Here is a 15,742-nt window from a genome sequence, read left to right on the forward strand (position 1 = left end):
TAATTTACCTCCTCAAAGCACTGCAGGCCTATATAACCCTCCAAAGGGAGATACTGCAGTTTTACACACAGTGAATACTTCCATTGTCCTAATGCTACTCTTGTCCTACTTCTATGCTTATAAACATGGCACTATTTTTACCTTGAATAATGCATGGCTTGGTGGCCTGCAATATTAAAATAGAAGTCTGTTGTGTGCTTCATCTCATTGGTGTGCCCAGTGGCCTCAATCCAGTGTCCTATTGGCAGACAATAAACACCATCCACCAAGTTGTTTTCATTATAAATACAGCAACGGTCGTGGTGAGGCCCATTGCCTAGAACAAGAAGAAATGACAAACAAAGCAATTACATCAATGTTTTGCTTAAACAGCCACAGAGTTGCTGATGCAAAATTAATAGTAAGATGAAAATAAATACAAAGCTGCATAATCTACAGATTTCCGTATAAACAAAAATAGACTAGAGTAACAGGGAACACAGTAACAATTTGTAGAGTTACTTATGAATTTCATAGAGTCCTATGCTCCCTTTGAATACATGAATATTTCCAAAAGCATATTAACTCAGAATTTCTTGGGACCTTTCAGAGCCTTAAGAGCCTGTTGTGAGTCATTTTGTAGCCTGATAAGCTGCTGAAACGGGTTTTTAAAGCCATTAATGTCCCTGCGCTGCATACTTTTATCTTCCTGGTATGCAAATTTATGACTAAAATCAGTAATAAAGTGTTTCAGTATCAGCTTAAGCAATCAATTTTAAAAAACACATTAATAAAACAAATACCACATCCAATCCAGTTTGCATGTAAATCAGTGGTTAGTATTATTTTCAAATGGGAAAACTAAGTATCACAGAGATTAACTAGCTTGTCCAGAACTAATAAGTGCAGAGCTATCAGTAAACTGATACCCCTAGACCCCAACTTTCAGGCACCTGACACCTTCATGCTGTTTTCCGCCTACTTCACAAGCACCAAGACACACATCCTCTTTCCAGTGAGTGGAGCAAAAGAGGCAGAGACAGAACATGTCTCTGAAAACACTACTTGCCGATATCACAATTCTCCCCAGTATCAACTACACTAGTAAACAGACCTTTTATTTCTATGAAAATTGTAATTTGTACATTATTTTTATTAGCCCTTATGTGACCTCCCCATTTCAAATAATTCTTTTCCTTAAATTACCTAATTTCCATATATTGTCATTTATAAGAAAAACATGTAAGCAAAATAAAACGGGAAAAGTCACATTTATTATGAATATGAAAATTCGACTCATTTGTTCCTTGCTCTATCTTACAAAACATTTTACCTAAGGTTATTTGGCATAAAATCTCTTTTAAAAAATCCTTAAGTCATTGGGCATTTCTTTAGAATGTAACTCCCTTCCATCAGATAGAAGGTACAGGATGGCTCCTTTAATACATCATCATTGATCTTCCCAGCTCAGACTCCTCTTTTTCTCTTGAAGGCTACAAGGCACTACACCTTGTAACTGCCCTATTAACCTTGATATTTAATAGATGAAAATCAAACTATACTAGCAATTTCACTTCTAGAAGTATATCCAACAGAAATATAAGATTAAAGAAAGATACATAGATGCATACGTGTGTGTGGCAATACTATTTTAATAGCAATACTGTAAACTACGTAAGTTCATCTATACATTTTTCCACAAATATTTGTTGAATGTTCACTATATGACAGGCATTATACTAAGTCATGTTAAAGATTTAGGTATTTCCCATAAGAGCAATGAAACATTAAAATATTTTTAAGCAGACAGGTGACATGACCACATTTTTATTTTGAAAATATCTCTCTGGTTATAGAGTAAAATATTAATTCAAGCACAATGAGATTAGAAATAGAAAGTCCATTTAGAAAAATACTGCATTAACCCAGGAAAGAGATGGTAAAAGCTTGGATATAGAAATGGAAAGGAGTGGGAAGATTCAGCAGGGAAAAGCCACAGGACTTGGTGATTAATTTGATATGGGAGGTGAAGAAAAAAGGGAACCAATAATGACTCCTAGGATTCTGGCAAATACGACTCAATATATAGTGGTACCAGTCACTGAGATGTGAAATCTGGAGGAGTTGCAAGAAAAGATCATCCATCTGGTTTTGGCATTTGGGGCTTGAAGTGCTATTTAGATACAAAAGGAGATGTCAAGTAGAGAGTTAGAGTTATTGATTTGACACTCAGACCAGAGATCTAAACTAGAAAAATAAGTTTATGAGTCATCTTAGATGGTAACTGAGACAAGGATATAGGTGAGTCACAAAGAAAAACAATACTTTATACATTCTTTTATTTTTAATTTTTATTTATTCATTTATTTTTGGCTGTGTTGGGTCTTCATTGCTGCGCAAGGGCTTTTCTCTAGTTGCGGCAAGCGGGGACTACTCTTCGTTGCGGTGCGTGAGCTTCTCACTGAGGTGGCTTCTCTTGTTGCGGATCACGGGCTCTAGGCGTGTGGGCTTCAGTAGTTTTGGCTCACAGGCTCTACAGCGCAGGCTCAGTAGTTGTGGTGCACGGGCTTAGTTGCTCCGTGTCATGTGGGATCTTCCCGGACCAGGGCTTAAACTCATGTCCCCTGCATTGGTAGGCAGATTCTTAACCTCTCCGCCACTAGGGAAGCCTCGAAAAACAATATTGATTGAGAAGAAAAGCCTTCTAGAACCAAGTTTAAAAGGATCTCAACATTTAAAAGCTGGACAGAGGGATGAGCTTACAAAGGAGGCACAGAAAGAGAAGCTGGAGAGGAAAACTAGAAGTGAGTAAATGAGGTGGGGGAGCATGATTGAAACTGTAAACGTAGACTAAAAACTTGATGGATGCATGTCTGACTGTTAACAGTAGTTACATCTGAAGAATGTAACTGGGATGGAAGGACTACTTTCAACTATTTTGAATCCACTGGATTTGCTACAAAGGGAAGTTATTACTTTTTAGTAATAAAAGAATAATATCTATGGCTCCTACTGTTCAGTATAAGAGGCTTACAACAATTTAAATGTTGTAACTTAAATAAATTTAATTATCAAGGAGCTCAAATATACATAAATTACACTGTTCAAGCAAAAGTATGTATGTAACATTGACTTCCTAAGAATTCTTCATTCCTAGAATTAGCTTTCTGAATTATTCATTTTTACACATACATGTTTTAGGAGAAGAAACAAGACACATCTCTCTCAGCCAGGGAGGTATCAGTGCAGGTGTAGGGGAGAGCAGGAACTCCCACCCCATTCAGTAGTAATAAGGAGTCCAATTCCTTCAGCTCTCAATGCAGACTGGGTGAGGAACCTGGGTAATGAGGTGATACCCCCACTCTCCTGCTGGAGCAGCATCAGAGGAACCCAGTTAAACCAAAAGGGGTTTGATAAGATGTACAGTCTCATTATATAATACTCAGAATGTCGAGGTTTCAATACAAAGTCACTCATTATATCAAGAATCACAATGATCTCAAACTGAATGAAAAAAGAAAAGCTCAAAAGATGCTAACATCAAGATGACAGAGATGTTAGAACTATCTGACAAAGATTTGAAGCTTCAACAACCCACTGAACACATTTGAAACAAATGAAAAATCACAAAGTCTCAGCAAAGAAATAGAAGATGGAAATAAGAACTAAATGGAATTTTAGAACTGAAAAATATCAGTATTAACAATTGAAATAATAACTTCAGGGGAGAGCAGAATGGAGGGGACAAAGGAAAGAATTAGCAAGCTGCAAGATAGAAAAACAGAAATTACCCAATCTAAGCAACAGAGAGAAAACAGATTTAAAAAAAAAAAAAAAGAACAGAGACTTAGGGACCTGTGAGACTATAACAAAAGATGTAACATTCCAGTAATTGGAGTCCTAAAAAGAGATGAGAAAGAGGGTATGGTGGAAAAATATTTGAGAAAAATAATGTCTCAAAACTTTCCAAATTTGCCAATAAGCATAAATCTACAGGTTCAGGAAGTTGCACAAACTCCAAACAGGGTAAACAAAAAGAAATCCATGCCACAACACATCATAATTAAATTTCTGAAAACTAAACACAAAGAAAAATCTTGAAAGTAGCCAGAGAAAAATAACAATTTAGGAAAACAACCATTCTAATGTCAGTAGGCTTCTCAAAAAAAATGGCTAAACAGAAGATCTCTATAAACAGAAAGGAAATTGTTGAACATCAGGAAAGAAGAACACGGTAAGAAAATATGGGTAAATACAATAGACTTTCTTTCTCCTCGTGAGTTTCTAATAAAAATTACAATGCTCTCTGATGTGGCCCTACATGGATGTAGCGGAAATATTTAAGGCAGTTATATGGAGAAAGGCAAAGAAATAAAGAGGGAAATAAGATTCCTCCAATTCATTTAAACTGTCAAAATGATGAAACCAGTTAACTATGACAAGTTATGTTTGTATAATGTAGGTAAATCAAAATGGAATTCTAAAAAATGTTTAAGTATGAACCATATTGCCATAAGAAGGCAGAGAAAGGAAACAGAGAGAGAAAAAAAAAACCTCAGAAACAAAAAATAAAATAGCAAACTTAAGTCCTAACATACCAATAATGTCGTTAAATGTAAACTGTCTAAATAAATACACATTAAAATACAGAGATTGTCAGAATAGATTTTTTTTTAGTGAACCAGCTATTTGCTGCCCAGAAGAAACTCACTTCAAATTATACAGGTAAGTGGAAAGTAAAAGTATAGAAAAAAATGCACCATGCAAACATTAATTAAAAGAAAGCAGAAATGGTTATATTATTATCATGTAAAGTAGAACCTCAGAGCAAAGAAAATCAGAGATAGGGAGGGAAACTATATGGTGCCAAAAGTATCAGTCCAACATGGATGGACCTTGAAGGCATTATGCTAAGTGAAATAAATAAGACAGAGAAAGACAAGTACTATATGATCTCACTTAAATGTGGAATCTACAAAACAAAACACAGCAAAAGTGTTAAGATGTCTTTAGTGATTGAATGATTTAACAAATTGTGGTACATCGGATACCATAATTTAGCCAAAAAAAGGAATGGCCTATTGATAATGCAATAACCTAGGTGAATCTCCAAAAACTTATGCTGAGTGAAAAAAATGCCAATTCCACATACTGTATAATGCCATTTATATAACATTCTTGAAATAAAAAAATATATATATATAGAGATGGAGAACAGTTTAGTGGTTGCCCGGGGTTAGAGGTTGGGGAAGGAAGAAAGTAGGTGAGGCTAGAAAACAGGAACATGGGAGATCCCTGTGGTGATGAAAATGTTACCATTGAGGGAACTGGTAAAAGATACACAGGATCTTTCTGTATTATTTCTTACAATTGCATGTGAATATACAATCACTTCAAAATAAAAAGTTTAATTAAAAAATAAATAAATCTTGGTTTGTCTGTTTTTTCCAAATAGACTGGAGAATTTTTAAGTTTCCAACTCACTTTCTTTTCCATAGGACTGGCCTAAGAGTACAATGTATAACACATTGTTTACTACCACAGTAATCATTTACGCCTAGAAGTTCAGTTGACTTTTACAGGTCTCTTCTACCTCATAAAGGAGTCAGCCGCCTGTGCTGTAACAAGGTTAAAGGAGTAACTTTGTGGCTTCTTTGGAGGGGGGATGGGGGTGGGGAGGGAGCTTGTAGGAGGTGAATTATCTGTTCCATTAGAGCCGCCCATTGCCAGTCATTCATTAGCATTAATTTAAAATAAATAGACATACAAACAACTCACTAAGGCAGGATAAACTAACATGTGTTATTGGCAGAAAAGTAGAAAACAGTTGGTTTAATTAACAATAAACACCTATTTCCTTAGAGCAGATTTGGCCATAATATTATTTGTTCACTGAAGCAAGTTAGGTAAGTTAAAATAAAGCAAATAAATGTGAAGGAGTAAGAGGCCTGCTTTCTGGCACTCCAATTAAAGACAGAGAAGTAAGAAACCTCAAAAATTTAAAAATCTGGACTAACACATTATTTTAAATATTTCTACAAGTTTGAAAGTTCAAGTTAAAAATGACTTCTTTAATAAACTCAGAAGGCTTGAAATTATATTGGACAAGCAAAATCTATTGGATAGTGTAGTCTACTTAAAATTAAAATTCTAATTATTTTGCATATATTATTTTATTTGAATCTATCCTCTTTGGAGTTTAATTACCTTGCAGTTTTTATTTCCAGCACATGAACATCAATTTTGAACCTAACACATTAATCTCTAATTTTAGCTAGTAATTCACCCAAATCAGATCTCTCTCATGCCCCATCTGTTACTTACTACTTCAGAAACTATTGGTGCATAAAGCTGTACAAATATGGTATAATCATTACCAACTCTGGTATTTTGATTTTGTGTTCCAATGGCAAAAGCAAAACAAACTAAAATGCAAAAAATCTTTTTGTTCAACCAACTGCCTCTTTGAGAGAGTGGATCCTGTTCTGCTTGAGCACTTTGGTAAATTGCAGTATGCAACGGTAGAAAATAGCTGAGTTTGGGAGTAGCAATGGGAGACAGGTAAACTGCATGATAGAATAGAGGACACAGGTGCGATCAACAAAGGAGAAGATGGGGAAAAATGGTGTGAAGATTGAGAAGGAGAAGGAAAGGTGAGATGGAGAAAGAGATGGAGAAAGAGAAGAGAGAAAGATGCAGCTGGCAAACTACATAAAGTGAGTAATCAAACACATTGGTCATGAGACCACCAGAGAGCAGGTAAAGGCAAGCATTTTAATACTTAATTTAAAGTTGTTTTTGCCTTTCTGTAATATTCCTCTCTACTCCTCCCACCCAACCTTCAATTCAACCTACTGCATTCACACACAAATTTCTTGTGTGGAGAGACAGAGAGGATAGTCCATTAATGAAAATTTATTTAAAAACTCAATTTCTTGCCTGTGTTGATGATGTATAACAGGGCAACAAGAAGCTTTATCTGCTAAGCAGAGCAGAAGCAGGAAAGCAAATGTAAATCCTTACAGGAGGATTTAAACCTTCCCTCCTACACAGGCATCTTAGAGAGGGTTCCATCCTCCCCAATCTATAGGAACAGGGACTTAGATAGATATACATAGATATATAGATGTATAGATATTTAGATATATAGATGTCATAAGGAGGAAGACCACAGTTAAAATCTAACTTATGTAATTATACAGTCTTTACAAGCTTTCAGAATCTGTACACACACAACAAAATAAAATTTTAAGGGGCTTCCCTGGTGGTGCAGTGGTTGAGAGTCCACCTGCCGATGCAGGGGACACAGATTCGTGCCCTGGTCCGGGAAGATCCCACATGCTGCAGAGTGGCTGGGCCTGTGAGCCATGGCCGCTGAGCCTGCGCTTCCGGAGCCTGTGCTCCACAGCGGGAGAGGCCACAACAGTGAGAGGCCCGCGTACCGCAAAAAAAATAAATAAATAAATAAAATTTTAAGAAAGAAAACAAGGAAAGCTAATAAGAAAATAATAAATAATACAAGATTTAGGAAGAATATTTTGATTTACAAGATTTTTATCTCATTTGATTATAGGAACGCAAAACCCTTAAATGCAAAGAGTTAAGTAGACAACACTTCATGCTAATGGTAAAAAAATGAAATTTGGCTAATGAAAATTAGGAAATCAATGACTACCTGTGGGTATGAAAAAAGTTCTATACTAACTCAGGTAGGTATGTAGACAAAAGTCCAGTTTCTATATAATAATATTGCATTAAAATAATAGGAGGTGTATATAGTTGAGTGCCATGCCAAGAGTTAAAGCTAAAATAACTCCTAGGAAAAATCCAATACAAAACAATCCAACAAATTCAGGAAAGAGCTCCAAGAGTTTTCAAAAAATCTAGAAACAATAAAGGCTGGAGAGGGTGTGGAGAAAAGGGAACCCTCTTACACTGCTGGTGGGAATGTAAATTGATACAGCCACTGTGGAGAACAGTATGGAGGTTCCTTAAAAATAATAATAAAATAATTATAATGACTACAAAGACACTTAGCAATGATGAAAGTAGGAACTAGATTTAGAGATAATAATGTTTTTCTACAATAGATAAGAAAATATTATTGTTAATGAGGCTAGAGTTTGGAGGACCAGAAAGGAAAACATCAAATGTGACAGGATGATTACGGTAACGAATCAAACATCTGACTCAGGGTGTGTGTATGTGTGTGTGTGTGTGCGTGCGCGCGTGTGTGTATGTGTGTGCGTGCATACATGCAAATATGTATATGTGTGTGTGACTGTCTTTCAAGGTAAAAAACTGATTATTATTGGTGATCATTATTTTTATGGCCAATAGTAAGTTGAAATGTGATACATAAGCATCATCCTTTCTGTAAATCTGTACACTGCCTAACCCTTTCAGTCAAAATTTAGACAATTACTTGATAGAACCACAAGTCAGGGGTCTCCAAGCTTTGTACATAATAGGTCTGGCCTCACTTGCTCTCATTAATAATCAGACTTAAAACGATTCACATATTCTTCAAATGCTATGAGACGACAAAAGTCCTTGAGATGGTTGTTTAGTAGGCAGGTGTGATGTGTTGGTTCTCTGAAAGGTGAGCTTGAGGTGTGCGGAAAACAGGAACAGCAGGAGTGATTAATAAAGCTTAGCCTTGGGTTCACTTTCTACCAAGTCTCCAGAGGGGATCTTTTAGGTAAAACTCCCCAAAGAGGCTTGATCAGTTCCAGCTAAGAATTTAAAAAAAAAACTTAACACCTGCCAAACCATACAGAGCAGAAAACATTAGAAGGGAAAATTTCCATGATTATAAGAAGATATAGGTGAAGTGGAGGCTTAGATCAAGCTAGGTTGAAGAAATATAATTTTAAAATGGTTATGGGAAAAGCAAAATTCAATAGTTCTTTTCTTAAAGATTTACTAATAATTTAATATCTCATTGTTATGAACTGAATTATGTACCCCCAAAATTTATGTGTTGAAGCTCTAATCCCCAATGTGCCTGTAGCTGGATATAGGGCTGTTAGGGAGGGAATTCAAGTTAAATGAGATCATAAGGGTGGGGCCCTAAACCAATAGGACTGGTGTCCTTATAAGAAGGGGAAGAGAAACCAGAGATCTTTCTCTGCATGCAGGCAAAGAGGAAAGGACACAGTGAGAAGGCAGCCATCTGCAAGCCAGGAAAAGAGTCCTCACCGGAAACCAAATCTGCTGGCCCCCTGACCTGGAACTTCTAACTTTCAGGACTGTGAGAAAATTAATTTCTGTAACTTAAGGCACCCAGTCTATGGTATTTTGTTATAGCAGTCTGAACAGACTAATGCACTCATGTATGTGAAACATTCTAGAATTTAATCCAGTTAATATCCAAGTATTAATGAGAGCTTGCTGTACATCGAGTCCTGTGGTAAACTGAGGTAGACAAATGAAATTTAAAACATGATTGTCACAATGAATTGACTCTTGTTGATTAGACAAAGGTTACACAAAGCAATTAGTGAATGAAACAAAACTAAACTAAATGGTGAAAATAATTTTATAACTACTCAGGACACTGATACATGAGCAGACTGTTCAAGGACTGCAAATAAGCTGCATCTCCAATGACATTTTTCAGTGTATGATGACTGGAATGCTATGTTGAGATTTATTTTAAGGAGTAATTGGCTCACTAGGAAACTATGATAGATTTGCGGTGTGTACATGGATATAGAAGACTAAAATAGAATATCAGTATGAGCTACATCTACTGAGAAAAGTTTTGTGATAAAGGGGATGGGTCTCAAACTGTGATGACAACAGAGTATGCTTTAGATACATAACAAAGAGCACAACAATGTATGAATGAGTATGATTCGAAGAAGAAAATAGATAACAAGAACAAATGTTTACTTCAGTGGGTAAAGTGACAACATAATATGGACTCATAGGGAGTTCATATTACTTACCAAATTCTAAAGCAAGCACTGTAAAACAACTGGATTTCATGACTTGGAAAAGCAGAAAAGAGAATTACCACTTTTCTAACCATTATTTAGGAAGTCAGACTTTTTTTATTGCAGACAATTTACATTAATTAGTGATTCATGAGGATACACACATCTTAAAATGGGAAGCATTTCAGAGATTGAAGATTCTCTTTAAAAACATCCCCAAAATGTCATGACCAGGCAATTATGCTTCCACTTAAAATTAAATACAATAACAGAGCTCTCCTTTTTATATAATTTTTAGAGAAAATCTGAAACTTAGATTGTTCTTAATAGGCTTACTCAAAGCATCAAGACTGAATTATTAATAATTCATTCAATGTGATGATAATCTAGAGAGAAGCCAAAAGATTTGACCACCTGATTTGAAGTGATCAAATCTTTTGGTAGCTAATAATGCCATGACTCAAGGGATTAAACAAGATGGGAATATTAAAATGCTCCATCTCTGCATAATTGGATATATTTCTACATACTGCATTTACTTTCTATAGTCACATGCAGAGATGTTTATTCATGTGTTTAATGTATTTTTATTTGATTTCTCTAATAATTTTTAATGTTGATTTTCCTACTGTCATTTAAGTAATTTTTATAATAGTGTCTAGACTTCTGTTGTTAAATTGTCAGGTCAATTTTTCTCTCCATAGCACTCCCAGAATTGACTAGAAATTTCACTGTGTTTCATTGTCTGAACACAAATCCAAGTCACACTATAAAAATAAAGCATCTATACTAATATTAGACTCATAAATTCCTCTGAGCAAATTTCACTACTTCATTTGACATACTGTGAAGCCCACGACAAAAGCTCTCATGTCACCTATCTTTGTGTACTTTAAGTCAAATAATGCTGAGGCAGAAGGCAATACCTTCCCTAGTAGCCATATCTCAAGTGTCCAACATTTGGATGCAAAGAACATAAAATAGTCATATTCATCCCAGGAACTCTGAAGAACATTGAGGATTATTTTACATTTAACCCCATCCTAACCCAGCTCACCCAGCAGACAGGCATTTTAGTAGTTTCATAGTAAGTAAATGCTTTGGCATGAAATCTCTCTTCAATTATGATTTTCTAGAATGTGGACTAAATGGTTTAATGAGACATTCCCTTGAGCTGATCTAGATCTGATGTGAAAACCATCTCTGCTTCATGCTTTGGTTTCTTCCATGGCAAAAATATTTTTTTGATAGTATAGAGATACAGCTGATGTAAACATCATAGAGGCACTGCTCTAGTTACTGAAAAGAAACTAGAAATGAACAAACTAATTGAATAAAGTGGTCAAACAGTTTTAAAGACTAAATTGTTTCTGAAATTGATAAGCCAGATTAAAACCTTTTTAATGATACATATAGGCTGTAAAAAGAAAAGTGTCAATTAGGTAGATTATCTTAAAATTTACCAAAGCCATAAACTACACATGTATAAGAAAGAGTTGATAAAGAATTTTGCTTCTCTGAGTCCTACATCTGACTACAAGCAACAGAAAAGCTGACTAACAGTGACTTCAACAAATACACATATATCTCTCATGTAACAAGAGGTGCAAAGCCAGGCAGTCCAGAACTGGTGAAATACCAAGTGCCTTCTAAATGTCTGCTTTGCCATCCTTCACACATTGACTTTGTTGTCATGCTTGTCAACCCATGTTCAAAGGGTGACCTCTAAACATAATGTCTGACACTCCACTAGCCATGAAGAAGAGTGAAGCGCCCTTGTTCCTTTTCATGAGAAATTGAAAGCTTTCCTGGGAGCTTCACCCAAAAGACTTCCCACATCTCATTAGCTAGAACTAGGCAACACGGTCATCCTTAGACCAATTGTTAGCCAAGATGAATAAGAGTACCATAACTGATTAAAGTAATAATGTTTCATCCCACTGCTACCAAAACAAATCAGGATTTCTGCTATCTTGGGAAAGCTGGGGAAAACAAATACTAATTAGGCCACTGATGGTAATGGTAGTGGTTTGGAACACATCATCTTTCTCCAGCAGATCATTTTGGAAGATAAACCACATTTCTTTAGGTAGCACTTGTCTCTACCTGATTTAATTCAATAGTACCCAATGCATTAAATTTTTAATTGTAAACTATTTTTAAATAAATCAACAGGAAAATAAATCAACTAAAAGCAGTTTAAGGTTTTAAAACCTTAAAAATTGCCCACACACGATCCCCTCACCCAAAAAAAAAAAAAAAAAGAAAAAGAAAAAGAGAGAGAGAGACTACAGGCTGTCTAGTTCTTGACTGTGCCTGTCTTGTATAACCTCTTTGCTATCACACAGACTCTCCTCCCTTCTACTCCTAGCCTTAAATCTCTCCACATCCTTCCTCTTCAAGTTTTCCTTTAGTCTCTGCCCCACTGCCCTCTCTGATAACCTGCTTTTTCTTCTAACTAGGCTGGTCCCCAACAAATACCCTCATTTCCCTGTTCAGTCTTCAGGGGTCTACAATTTGGCATCTGCCCTCATCACCCCACTGGAAAAAAAACTTTAACTGAAGTCACCTCATGTCAGATTTATTTTTCACCTTTCTTTACCTGCCTGCAGCATGTAATGATAGTGGCCACTCTGCTGAAAGTCTCCTCTGTTGGCTGCATAATACTCTCTCCCAGGACGGCAGTATATTATAGCAGTGAAGTGCATGGACTCAAGGTCCAGACTCAGACTCCATCCCATGTTATACCATTTACTGTTTGTAAGTAGTATTAAGAAAGTCATTTAAGCAATCTGTGCCTCTGTTTTCCTGTTTGTGGAAAAGGGATTGTAGCACTATCTATCTCATAGGGCTGTTGTGAGGAAAGCCAATCAGATGATCCTTTTAAAGATTTAACCCAGGACCTACCACAGTTGGTGTTCAATAACAACTCAATAAGAACTTTTGACTAGTCTTCTCTTACAACTCTTCCACTCCTAGTCTGTTTGCAAAACTGTTTACTGATTTGCAAAACAGGTATACCCCTAAAATAAGTCCAAATTGTTTTAACAGCTCTGTCCAGACCTACATGTTCCAAAGATAAGATCACCCATTTTTTTCCAGCAGCTCACCTAGTTTACAAATTCTGATCAATCTCTTTCCAAACCATGCTAACTTCTCCGTAAAACCAAAACTAATTGAAACCCCCAAATCTTTTCACTTTGAATTGTTCTCAAAGCAAATTCTCTAGTTCTCTATTTTTATAAAATAACTTACTAATGCAAATACAAGACTTGACTTTTATTAATTTCTTCTCACTGGTTTATTCCTACTTTGGGATTTAAAATTTTCCAGACTGCTGCTCTCAAATGAAATAGCAACTCTCTCTCCCAGTTTTCTCTCATCAGCAAGATTGATAAGCATGCTTCCTAAATTACTAATAAAATTATTTAGCAGGAAAGGACCCAGAATAAAGTGACTTGTGAAATGCCAGTTGCATTCACCCTCATGTTCCTACTGGTTTATTAATCAGAGCACTTTAGGTTCAGTTGTTCAACTTGCAATGAATCCACCTAATTAATCTATTAGCCAGCCAGTCGATTCCTAATTTGTAGACAAAGAAATTGAGAGGTTTTTCTAAAATCCTTATCTAAGATACACTGCTCCTCCATTTTTTCCCTTTGTACAAATGAGGATTGATATTTGATGAGGTAAAACTTCTAAAACAATTTTTAAACCTACTTTAAAATATGTAATGATGATGAAATACCAGAGGTTTTTTTTTTTTTTTTTTTAACTACTGTGGGTCGTAAATCCTTTCGATAAGCAGTAAAAAGCTATGGATCATCTTCCACAAAAAATTTTTTTAAATGTTCATGCACACAGTGCAAACAGCTTATCACTACCCTGTATATTAGAAGAGGAAATTTGATTCATAACTATGACCATAAGAGAAAGAAATGAAATTTTCATTAACGTATCAATTCATGTTTAGACATCTATCTAACATTTTTTTCCTCTGTGAAAACAGCAACAGTTTATTTGGCACAAAACTATTAAAATTTTCTATCAAATGTCAGCCATTTAAAAATAAGATTTCTCTATCCACACCATTTTATAAGCAACTTTTCAACAGCCTAAGTTTCAAAGCAGCTATTTTCTCTTGTACAGAATGCAGTTGACTACGGGAGTTTAAAACTGCACTGATGGTCTCCTTACAACTAAAAACTAGCAATCCATTATACTGCTAAAGAATCTTTATATTTTTTTCATGATACAGGGAAAGACTTCTCTAGTAGACCTAGATCATCACTTACATGGAAGCCTTAATATCAACAGAAGTCAGCAAGGAATAACTTATCAAGCTTTACAAGTATACTTTTCCTTTTTAACTCATCTTGTAGAATTAATTTTCTAAGAAATTCTGACGCAAAGTAAACTGATATGGAACCATGACAACATGTTTCACAAACATGTCATAGACGTCAAAAGATTCAGCATAACAACTTTATCATCTTAGGATACACAGGATAAAATAAGCATCGGTGGTATTATCAGTCAAAAACGTCTACATGAGTTTATTGAAAAAAATTGTTAAAGCATTCACAAAAAAAGCCAGTGGCAAGATATTTGTAGGTGATTTTACTGATTTTAATTACCTACATCAAACTAATTTACCTACATCTGAGCAAAATTAGGTTACCTAACACTTCTTCCCAAAAGACGCAAAAGTTCCGCATAAATTGCTAAGCCTTTGCGATTGTCCTCACATATATGTCATTAAATCACTCTTAAACAAATGGTAACAGTTTCTCAGAATTGTTTTGGGAGATAGGGAGTGCACAGGATGGGAAAGGGTAAAGATAAGGTTGGGAGAAAATGAGATGGTGATTAAATTCTTTTCTTTGAGATTAATGCAAACTATAAAATTATAGTAGAGTACAAGTGAAATACTGCCACCCAGTGGACTTAAAATATAAATAAAATCTTCAAATTTGAATGAAAAGATTGCCAAGAATTTCATATCACTTTTCAATTGGGATAATAGAACTTAATAATTTTCAAAGTATTTTCAAATATATTATTCCTCAAAAAAAAAATCCCGTGGGACAGATAGCAGACGTGTGAGTACATTTTTTCCTGAGTCTGAGATTCTAGCAGATTCCATGACGACTGAGTCCTATGCTTAACCAGCAGCAAAGGAAGCGCTGGAGCCCAAAGCTTCTGGCTCTCAGTCCACTGCTGCTCACACCACACAGCTCCTCCTAAAGAGACTCTGACATCTCTTCCTTTGTCCAAACCGTGTATTTCACAGAGGAGGAAAGTGAGACTCAGAGATTATCAGGGTTTCTCAAACATTTCTAATATACAGACTGGCATATATAATCTATAGGAATATAGATTAAAGCAGAACCCTACTGTCATAAAAATTCTTGTATTTTTTCCTTTTAAAATTTCTGTGGAATCTGTGTTCTCTTCCATATCATATGCATGTCTGTTTTAATCTGAAAATAATGAGGTTTTTTTCCTCAAAGATCTTTTACAAAAAGTGTTGCTTTAAGACAATGGTGCATTTCTATCCTGTGCTACAGACTCACTAGTCCAGGACCACATCAAAGATGGGAAGACAGAGAGTATGACTGTACTAGTTCGAGACACCGGGAAATTGCCTTGTTCAAGTTCATTCATTCATCAAGTACTTAATGAACACCTGCCAAATGCCCGGCATTGTTTTAGATCCTAGGACATACTGTGATAACAAACAAGTCTAAGTTAGCAGTGGCATAGAAAAGCACTTCTCTCCCATGCTAGAGCTCATTGCGGACTGACTAAGTAAGGGCTCT

The 15,742-nt window shown here is 35.6% G+C and overlaps 1 protein-coding gene across 3 annotated transcripts in view; it reads right to left on the reverse strand.

Moving 5' to 3' along the window:
* The window catches only part of EPM2A (EPM2A glucan phosphatase, laforin), a 97,607-nt gene that overhangs the window by 47,513 nt on the left and 34,352 nt on the right, over nt 1-15,742 (reverse strand). For all 3 annotated transcript variants that reach the window (XM_024747953.1, XM_024747954.1, XM_024747955.1), the window contains exon 2: nt 142-316. In XM_024747953.1, coding sequence (XP_024603721.1) covers nt 142-316 — 175 coding nt within the window. The remainder of the gene's footprint in view (nt 1-141; nt 317-15,742) is intronic.

Source organism: Neophocaena asiaeorientalis, unplaced genomic scaffold (genome assembly GCF_003031525.2).
Source record: "Neophocaena asiaeorientalis asiaeorientalis breed wild unplaced genomic scaffold, Neophocaena_asiaeorientalis_V1.1 scaffold123, whole genome shotgun sequence".
Classification (NCBI taxonomy): domain Eukaryota; kingdom Metazoa; phylum Chordata; class Mammalia; order Artiodactyla; family Phocoenidae; genus Neophocaena; species Neophocaena asiaeorientalis.